The sequence below is a fragment of the Sinocyclocheilus anshuiensis genome, unplaced genomic scaffold (genome assembly GCF_001515605.1).
Source record: "Sinocyclocheilus anshuiensis isolate Anshui unplaced genomic scaffold, SAMN03320099.WGS_v1.1 scaffold883, whole genome shotgun sequence".
Lineage (NCBI taxonomy): Eukaryota > Metazoa > Chordata > Actinopteri > Cypriniformes > Cyprinidae > Sinocyclocheilus > Sinocyclocheilus anshuiensis.
In genome coordinates this window covers 1,398,141-1,407,908 of record NW_015547678.1, presented here as the reverse complement: position 1 = coordinate 1,407,908, position 9,768 = coordinate 1,398,141, and the positions used below count along the sequence as shown (strand labels likewise).

Sequence of the window (9,768 nt, the reverse complement as noted above, 5' to 3'; positions counted from 1 at the left end):
TTAAAAAGGAAGTAAACACTGTAACCAACAGGGCACTCAGTATTCTGGGAAGTTTGTGTGCATTAATATGTATTGCCTCATATCGAATCGCTTATAAAGAAAATATCGATATATCGTACAAACTCGATATACTGCCCAGCCCTAATTTGCAGTAAAGGAAGAAGGAAATATATCACAAAAGCAGACTCTTTCATGACTCAGAAAATGATGTGTTCTCATCTCGTACAGCAGAAGTAGAAGTGGTTCAATCAAAACGCTGCATTTATAACTGCATGAGAGGACAATATAAGGTGTAAGTTTCATGCTGACATGTTGCAAGCTTTATTTAACATCACAACTGACAAACATATGGAATACTCGCAGTCAGATACGCAAATGATTATATTTTGACGTCACTAAAGGGAATTAAGCTGATTTGTTAATAAAGTCATGTAAACGCAGCTTACTTGCGTTGTCAGGTTACTGATGTGCATGTAAACGGGCAAACATGCTTATTTTAATAAGCTGATATTTGTGAGTTATCAGATTACTGGTATGCATGACATGTAAACGTGCTCATTATCTATACAGTAATATAAATGAATGGAATAATAATGGATCCTCTTCAGTTTTATTTTATTTATTTATTTATTTTTAATTTTATATATATATATATATATTTTATTTTTTTTTATTTTTTTTTCCAATTTATTTTAATTAATTTTTGTATTTATGCACACTATTATCCCTTGTTTTTTACCCCTGAAGTAAACTAGATACATGAAATTTAGTGAATTAGAAATGAATTTTTTTTTTGCATTACAGTAGGCTGCTGACTATAGTGAAGGCTTTATTTAAATATGCTTATTTTGATGACAGTGATGTCAAGCACACACAATTCTTTTATTTATTTTATTTTTTTTATGCACATTGTTTCCTTGTTGATTTTTTTTTTTACCACTGAAGAAATAAAATTTCTATATGTACTTTTATTAGTACATTACTGTAATGCTGATTTTACAGTAAGCTACTGACAGTTGGGAAGGGTGGATTTAAATTTGCTTTATTTTGATAACAATATTGTCAAAATGCATTATTCATTTTCTTTCTGCAAAATATAATTTTCATGTTTTTCCCCACTTTTGATTGAAATATGACCTGTGCATATCTTGACAGCTTTTGTAAGATTCCCCCAGCAGTCTTAATTAATGTTATTAGCATGAGTTATTTTTTATGCAGCTGAGGTCAGGGTTTGCTTGTGGTTTACTGAGCTAGTGTCAGGGCTGAGGAATCTCAGGGACATTCTTAGACAGTTCCTGAGCGCTGCACGCTGTAGTAGAAGGACAGCGGTTAGACCTCCCCAGAGCTCAGAGTCAGGTCAGTTTACTTCCTGTTCCTGAACACTGTGGCACGCGAAGCATGCTCTGCTTACTGCGCCGTTCTGGCAGCCGTCACAGCTAGTGACAGTGTTCGTTATTTCAGCAGAGAGAAGACAGGAGAGGACAAGAGCAGCTTGTTTCTCAGGTCAGCAGATCTCTGTCTTAGGTCAGAATCGTAGTGTCTCATTATGCTTCTATTTATTGTGCCTTAAACAGTAACAAGATCTTAAGTAGATTTATTTCCATGGCTAATGTAGCTTTGTTTGCGTACAGTACAATGACTTGATTGAATGCGGTGCTGAATGTGGCTCTTGGCGTGTTTTCAGATGATGATAGTGAGCCCATTCTGGGGCTGTGGTTTGAAGAGACTATTTCTCCCAGTAAAGAGAAGGGGGCACCTCCACCTCCCCCTCCACCCCCACCTCTGGAAACATCCCCGAGACTCAAGAGCCCCAGCAAACTGAACACGGCAGAGAATGGCAACATCCTGGCTAGTCGCAAGGACCCGGAGTTGGTAAGGCCACGATGTGTATTGCAATGCTGATTTTGACTAACTTTGCTGCTAGAACTTAAATGTTGTTTTATGTCGTGTACAAACACATTTGTTGCATAACTCATAACCAACCAACAAGTTAATACTTGTTGTTATTATTATTATTATTAGTGGTCGACCGATATTGGTTTTTTGATAGCCGATGCCGATATCTTGGAAAGCAGGGTGGCCGATATAAATTTTATTTATTTTAATGAATGTTTAAGAAAGATTAAAAAGTAAATGTGTTAAATAAACATACTTATACTTTAGATGACAAAGTATTTTTCACAAATAAATATTTAATAAAAAATATAATAAAAAAGGAAGTACACTGTACTGTAAACACTGTAACCAACAGGGCACTCAGTATTCTGGGAAGTTTGTGTGAATTTGGGAATATTTTTTCAAATAAAGCCAACGTAACACTCATTTCACATACAGCACACAGTGGAAATGACATGAATATGGCAGTGAGCAAATGCATAAAGCGCAGCATAATTTGAAATCACGAGTTTAAAGTTTGTCGATCGCGCGTCTCCAGTGAAGCTGAACTCTCCACCTGTCTGCATTCAATTCACACGGATCGACCGTCACGCAGAGAACACGCGATCATGCAGGATACAAATGAACACTTCACAAGATCTCACAACTGGATCCGACTTAAGTTTGCAAGCTTTGTGAAATTAAATATTGTTGCTCTTTTGTTAGTTTTGACTGCTTTTATTGTCCTCATTTGTAAGTCGCTTTGGATAAAAGCGTCTGCTAAATGACTAAATGTAAATGTTCATTAGTCATACAAAGATTTGTTTAAATTATATAAATGCATATTTGCTGAATGCTGACGGCAAACAAGAAAGTATTATAATATTTGCCTTTCTATTACTAATAATAATAAAAGCAATCGTTATAATACTTTTTGTATACATTTTATTTCTTTTGTTTAGCCGTTCTATCTGATTATTAGACAGACTTCTGTCCGTGTTAACAGAACTGTTAACGACGACAGCGAACAAGAGGGAGAATGTGAGCACTGTGCTCAGCGAATTAAAAGTTGAATGCATCGGCCAAACAGGAAAACTTATTAGCCGATGCCGATATTAAAAAAAAAAAAAAAAGTATCGGCCGATATTTCGGTCGTTAGCTGCTCAAAATCAGAAAACTTCTGAGGCTGTTTTGATGTTGAATCAAAATTCATAATATTTTCTGTATTTTACTATTTAATTAAGTGCATTCAATTTTTTTGTCATTCAGATTGTTCTTATAAATACAAAAATAGTGCTTTTAATTGTGATATTTCAGCCATGCCATTAGGTTGTCAGAATAAGTCCAATATAACTGTCATATCAGCAAAATAAATAAATAAATGTAATTTAAAAAATATTTTAAATAATATTAAAAATCTCTGGAGTTTTATATTTGCATTATTTTTTATATAATTATATATTTTTATAATTATTTAAATATTTTTTTATTATTATTTATTTATGACATGATGACAGAAATGGGTTGCTGTTCCATGTTGACTTAAAGACGTATTTTTTTTCCCGTTTTTTGAAATGTATAATTTTTATATATTATATATTATTTTTCAGTAATGTATAATTATTTTTGTATATTATTTCATTTATTTACTTCACATTGCATGAGTGAAGTTTTCATGTTGACCTAAAGAGACGTTGTTTCTTCCAGTTTTTGAGTTTGGCCTCAAGCATACTGAACTTCATCACCACCACCATGCTCAAGTCCAGAAACAATTTCATTCGCAACTACCTGAGCGTGTCCCTGACGGAGCAGCACATGGCCACCCTCGCCAGCATCATCAAGGATGTCGACAAAGATGTCAAAGGTTTTTTTTTTTTTTAACTCCTATTTCTGATCTTACATTTAGGCTTCCATTTAGGCTTTTCCTAACATGTAACCTTTTTTGTCCAGGTTCCTCTGATGAAGAGTTCGCCTCAGCCCTCTATCACTTTAATCACTCTCTGGTAACATCAGACCTGCCCTCTCCATCCCTACAGGTAAATTTTGAAATATGCTTAAAAAAATAACTAAATATTAATTGAACACATTTTAAATAGATGTCAGGTATCTGATACCTTGTTTTCTTGAACTTTTCTTCAGAACACTCTTCTGCAGCAATTGGGTGTTGCCCCGTTCTCAGAGGGACCCTGGCCCATGTACATTCATCCTCAGTCCCTCTCAGTGCTCTCCAGGTTACTGCTGATCTGGCAGCATAAAGCCAGCCAGCAAGGGGAGCCTGATGTACCAGAATGCATGAAGGTCTGGGAAAGGTATGACATCACTTAATCTTACAGAATTACACCTCTTTTCTTAAATCTAGCATTGGATTCTTCACCAAATTCTCATCCGTGTGTATATTATGTGATAGCATCAAGTTCATATAACATTGCGAAACATTCTCAATCTGAATGTGTTTTTTTTTTTTTAGGTTTGTGGGCACTCTGAAGCAGCACACACTACAGGGAGCAGTGCCTGCTGACGAGGACCTCAATGTTGAACACCTTCAGCTGCTTCTGCTCATCTTTCACAACTTCTCTGAAAAGGACCGCCGCAGCATCCTCACCCTCTGCATGCAGACCATCGCTGAAATCGCAGCCCACGTGGATTCTCAGCTTCAGGCTGTACCCCTCAACCTGGCCCGCATCTTGCTTGTGTTCGACTACCTGCTGCACCAGTACTCAAAAGCTCCCATGTACTTGTTTGAGCAGGTGCGGATGTAGCTGTACTTTCACTGGAAATATACCACTGTTTTGTAGCTAGTTTGTAACAGTTATTTTTTATTTGCTCACTCAGGTTCAGTACAATCTTCTGACACCCCTGTCATCCAGGGCCAATTCAGGACAGGAGGGAGGAAAGAGAGGTGCTGTCCCACTTTATTATGGTTTCAAAGAGGTAGAAGAGAACTGGGCCAAGCACTGCTCGGCAGGTAGGAGTAAGTCAGATCTCTTATATTTCACTCAGTTGTGCACTTGATGGTCGATATCAAACATACTGCATTACAACAGTTGTAAGCTTTGCTAATCTAGTGCAAGAACTGTTTTGATTGTTGTATGTCTGTCGTCACTCTCATTTAGATTCCACAGTGCAGCCGAAATTCTACTGCGTTCTGTCTCCTGAAGCCTCAGAGGATGACAGGGGTCGACTTGACGGCAAGGTGAGGCTACACATCACAAGTCTGCACAAGTATTAGAGACATGGGAGTGTCTGCACCTAGTTAAAGAAAACCATTTTGGTCTTTAGCAAACTTTTTCTTGGAAAATTGGCATGAAATTTCTAGTGTCTTATAGTGTACTGCTTTAATTACTCAAAATATTGATTTATTTGTTTATTATTTATTTAAATGAAATTATATAATGTTATTATTGTATATTATAATTTAACATAACAAGAATATTATATTGTATATTATAATTAGGGCTGTCAGTTTAACACGTTATCTTAATTAGTTATTAAAAAATAACGCGATTTAAAATCTTTTAAAGCAGTTAACGCACTGGCCCCGCCCCCAGACCTGTAAACCATCTTACATTTCATAGTTGACTGTTGACAAATATGATGCAGGGCAACAACTCCATAAATGCAGTTATGTCCTGAAATTCAAGATATTGGGGCAAAAAAAAAAAATGTACGAGTATTTGTCTCATATTTATATCACATAAGCAGCGAGAGCAATAGTGCTGTTTATGTTTGAATAGCACGAGTGCAAATGTGATTTTAAAATTTTTTTTTTTTATACAACAGTTCAGTAAATAAGAAGTTAGTATTGTGTTATATTTGAAACATAGTACTGTTTTTGCTCATTTTTGCCAACGAAAATATTACCTATAAAGCCACAGCAGAACTGTTGTGTGTCTGTGAGCAACACAGCAGTGTTTAGTTTATGATGTGTTTAGAAAATCTGCGTTTTGAACGAATTGTGTGAACCAGTGATTCAAAGGCCCATTCATAGAGAGCCGTTTACTTAATTCCTGAATGAATCAGCCGTTTGAACGAATGAATGAATGGCTCAAAAAGACATTTACTGCCACCTGCTGGCAATTTTAGTTTTTTCTTTAGAGTGTCACTTAATTTATTAAAAAAAAATATATATAAATAAATAAAACATTAGGTATAGTTCACCAAAAAAAAAAAATTCTGACATTTACTCACCCTCATGTTATTTCAAACCTGACTGACAAAGACTGTTGGTAACAAAGCTGTTTTGGTTACCAGGCAGTGACTTTCATTTCATGAACAAAAAATACTGAGGTGTTTCTCAAATTATCTTTTTATGTTTTATAGTTTGTTACAGTAGACCCTTGTAGCCTAAACATTTATGTGTAGTAATTTTTATGTTGAATCAAATAAAATATTTCTTTCTATAGCTACTATTTGTAATGTCTACTTGATACTTTCTCATTTAACACAATAATAGCTTTAAATAATCTTTTGTGGGTATTTTCACAGCCAAATTTAGTTAGATTAGTTAATCAACGCACCATGTAATTAATTAGATTAAAAATTTGAATCGACTGACAGCCCTAATGATAATCTTATTAATCTTATTAATGATAAAATTATTTTAATTATAATAGTTTTTGCATCTGATTTTAAGAGATAACATCAAATATTTGTACACATGTTTTAAAAAAGATGCTTATAAATGTTTATTTAAAATGTTTATAAGTAAAACTACAGAAACATTACAAGATGATTAAAAAATGTAAAAATATATCATACAATAAGTACTTCGTACACCAAAAATGGTATTGTGTTGATTTATTATTATTTTAATATACCAATAATAATTAAAATAACAAACACATTAATATGGTGCTGTAAAAATGCGATTATAGGCCAGGCTTTAATACAGCACTCAGTTTCATACATTATATATCTGAGATCCTGTCTCTGTTTACCATGAGGTTCTTGGCATTAAAAGTTTGAAGACTCCTGCTTTATATTTATATGACTATATAAATAAAAAAAATTTATATAAGAAGTTAATGTGCATGTTCTTTGTCAACTGTTACAGGCCTTCCAAGTGCTGTTCAATGACGCTGTAAAGTATGACGACTTGTACTCCTCTCTGATCTCCCTACTGGCTGCGGGATCCCGCTTTGACACAGCAAGATGGCAAGGAAACAAGCCCGTCACTCCAGTAGTGAGTTACACACATTCTGCAGTTTTTACAATCGACCTTGTGTTTGCGCTGGTAGCCTTTGCCCTAAATGTTGTTGTCAATCTCTGGTACAGGAAGCATGTTCCTTGCAGTACTACTTCCTGGTGCTGTGGAAAATCCTGGGAGTGCTGCCACCCTCAAAGGCCTATGTTGAGCAGCTTAAGAGCGGCAGCAGTGACCCCAGTGAGAGCGACATCTTGCACACCCTAAGATGGTCATCGAGGTTACGAGTCAGTACCTACGTTAACTGGATCAAGGTTAGTTTTATAATTTTAACACTAAGAAAATATAACCAACTGATCAAGATGCCTTGAAGTTATTAAGGTCAATCATCTGTTAACACTCTTTAATCAGGAGCACCTAGTGGAACAGGGAATGAAAGCTGACCACGCCACATCTCTGATCGAAGTGGCCTCAGCTAAATGCAGTGCAGTGAAATATGATGTGGAGCTCGCAGAGGAATACATCGCCAGACAGGTACACTCTAAGTAGCCATTAACAGCTGATATAGATTTTTCTGCTTGTCTCCTAATATATGGCCTCATAAGTCCTCTCCTTCGTAGATTTCGTCGTTTTGCTGCTTGGACCCCAACAGCATCCTACCTCTTCACCAAGTACCCTCTCTACAAACCATCTACACATTGGATGCTGTGATTTCCAAAATGCAAGTGTCTTTAGATGAGCATTTCTCCAAAGTAGCTGCTGATACAGACCCCAACAAATCCTCGGAGATCACCAAAAACCTGCTGCCCGCCACGTTGCAGCTCATTGATGTCTACACAGCCTTCACCAGGTGCTGATTACACCACATGCACCATAAGAAAAAAAGCAACCTTAAAGCAACCTCCATAATGAAGTTAATTTTAATTTCATTTTTGGATGAACCATCTCTTTAAAGTACACAAGTAAACATTAGAAAACCAAACCAAGTTCTTAAGCCCTTCCTGATTGGTTTGCTGGTCATATCTTTGCTCAGGTCATACCTGCTGATGAGCCTGCCAGAAGAAGGAGAAAACAAACCCACAGAAGCTAAACTGCAGGGTTATGCTGCTGTGTTGTCCATTGGATCCACACGCTGCAAAGCCAATTTGCTTGGTAAGAATTCTGGATAATATCATCAAGATATTAGTGACTTTTATGTCAATTTGAATATCTAATCCATTTTGGTTCCGTTTTCACTCTTTCAGGTCAGACTGTGATGCAGAATCTGCCGTCAGCTGTTCAGACATTGTGTGAAATGTGGAACAACATTCACACCAATGAATTCCCTAACTTTGGCTCATGGGTTAGAATGCTTAGCCTTCAGCTCTTTGAGTGAATATATGCTCTCACTACTTCACCGTAAACTGATTGGTTCTTTGTCCACAGCGGAACGCCTTTGCCAACGACACTATCCCATCGGAAAGTTACATCAGCGCCATTCAGGCTGCCCACCTGGGGACCCTCAGCAACCAATCATTGCCCTTAGCCTCCTCGCTCAAACACATTCTGCTCTCGTTGGTGCGCCTTACTGGGGACCTCATTGTGTAAGTCTTGAGCGACATTTGAAACAGACAAATCGTGTAAAAGATTGATAGATGCTAAAGATTACTTGTGTGTTGCTGCAGCACAGAGGAGCTGAACAGTCCACAGGTGATCCGCACGCTGCTGCCTCTCCTGCTGGAGAGCAGCACAGAGAGCGTGGCGGAGATCTGCAGCACTTCGCTGGAGAGGATCCTGGGCCCTGCTGAATCAGACGCTTTCCTGGCTCTCGTCTACGAGCGCCTCATCACAGGCTGCTACAACATCATCGCCAATCACTCTGACCCCAACAGGTGGGACCCCAGATGACCATATGACTTTTAAGCAGACTCCTGAACTGCAATCTGAAGGAATCTAGATTAATATGGTTCTGTTTCCAATTAGTGGTCTGGATGAGTCCATTCTTGAAGAATGTCTACAGTACTTGGAAAAACAGCTGGAAAGCAGTCAGGTCCGCAAAGCAATGGAGGAGTTCTTCTCCTTCAGGTAGGTCTTGGCTGAGTGATATTTCTTTAGAAATCTCTAGAAGCATTTTGCATCAATTTAATACATCGTTTTCCTCCCTTGTCTTGTAGCGGAGAATTAGTGCAGATCATGATGGCCACTGCCAATGAGAATCTATCTGCAAAGTTTTGTAACCGGGTTCTGAAATTCTTCACCAAACTATTCCAGCTCAGTAAGTAGCCATGCAACGTCTCCCAGAAATGTGCCATTTGATTTTCCCCTCTCACACGTACCATCTATGTTCATACCTCAGCGGACAAGAGCCCCAATCCCAGCCTTCTGTGCCTGTGTGGCTCACTAGTACATTAAAAATACATATACATAAATATATAATAATAATACGTAAGGCATATAATAAGTTATAATAAAATAGTTACAAATACATATATAATAATTACAATTAATGTATAATAACAATAATATGATACATCCGTGATAACAGCCAGGTGGGCGAGGGCGTCTGCACTGTGCTTCTGAGCACTCTCATTCCCATGGCAACGGAGATGCTGGCCAGCGGGGATGGGGCGGGATTCCCTGAGCTCATGGTCATCATGGCCACTCTAGCCAGTGCAGGACAAGGAGCAGGACATCTACAGCTACACAGAGCTGCCATTGACTGGCTCACGAGATGGTAAGTGACTTGGATAAAAAAAAAATATATATATATA

The 9,768-nt window shown here is 37.5% G+C and overlaps 1 protein-coding gene across 1 annotated transcript in view; it reads left to right on the top strand.

Moving 5' to 3' along the window:
* The window catches only part of LOC107703045 (E3 ubiquitin-protein ligase UBR4-like), a 58,278-nt gene that overhangs the window by 10,524 nt on the left and 37,986 nt on the right, over window positions 1-9,768 (top strand). The window contains exons 15-33 of the mRNA XM_016505538.1: window positions 1,685-1,872; window positions 3,583-3,739; window positions 3,826-3,911; window positions 4,015-4,184; window positions 4,343-4,622; window positions 4,708-4,840; window positions 4,989-5,068; window positions 6,929-7,057; window positions 7,150-7,332; window positions 7,430-7,552; window positions 7,639-7,868; window positions 8,052-8,170; window positions 8,263-8,360; window positions 8,444-8,601; window positions 8,683-8,889; window positions 8,981-9,082; window positions 9,172-9,272; window positions 9,354-9,400; window positions 9,532-9,731. Of these exons, the coding sequence (XP_016361024.1) occupies window positions 1,685-1,872; window positions 3,583-3,739; window positions 3,826-3,911; window positions 4,015-4,184; window positions 4,343-4,622; window positions 4,708-4,840; window positions 4,989-5,068; window positions 6,929-7,057; window positions 7,150-7,332; window positions 7,430-7,552; window positions 7,639-7,868; window positions 8,052-8,170; window positions 8,263-8,360; window positions 8,444-8,601; window positions 8,683-8,889; window positions 8,981-9,082; window positions 9,172-9,272; window positions 9,354-9,400; window positions 9,532-9,731 (2,791 nt within the window). The remainder of the gene's footprint in view (window positions 1-1,684; window positions 1,873-3,582; window positions 3,740-3,825; window positions 3,912-4,014; window positions 4,185-4,342; window positions 4,623-4,707; window positions 4,841-4,988; window positions 5,069-6,928; window positions 7,058-7,149; window positions 7,333-7,429; window positions 7,553-7,638; window positions 7,869-8,051; window positions 8,171-8,262; window positions 8,361-8,443; window positions 8,602-8,682; window positions 8,890-8,980; window positions 9,083-9,171; window positions 9,273-9,353; window positions 9,401-9,531; window positions 9,732-9,768) is intronic.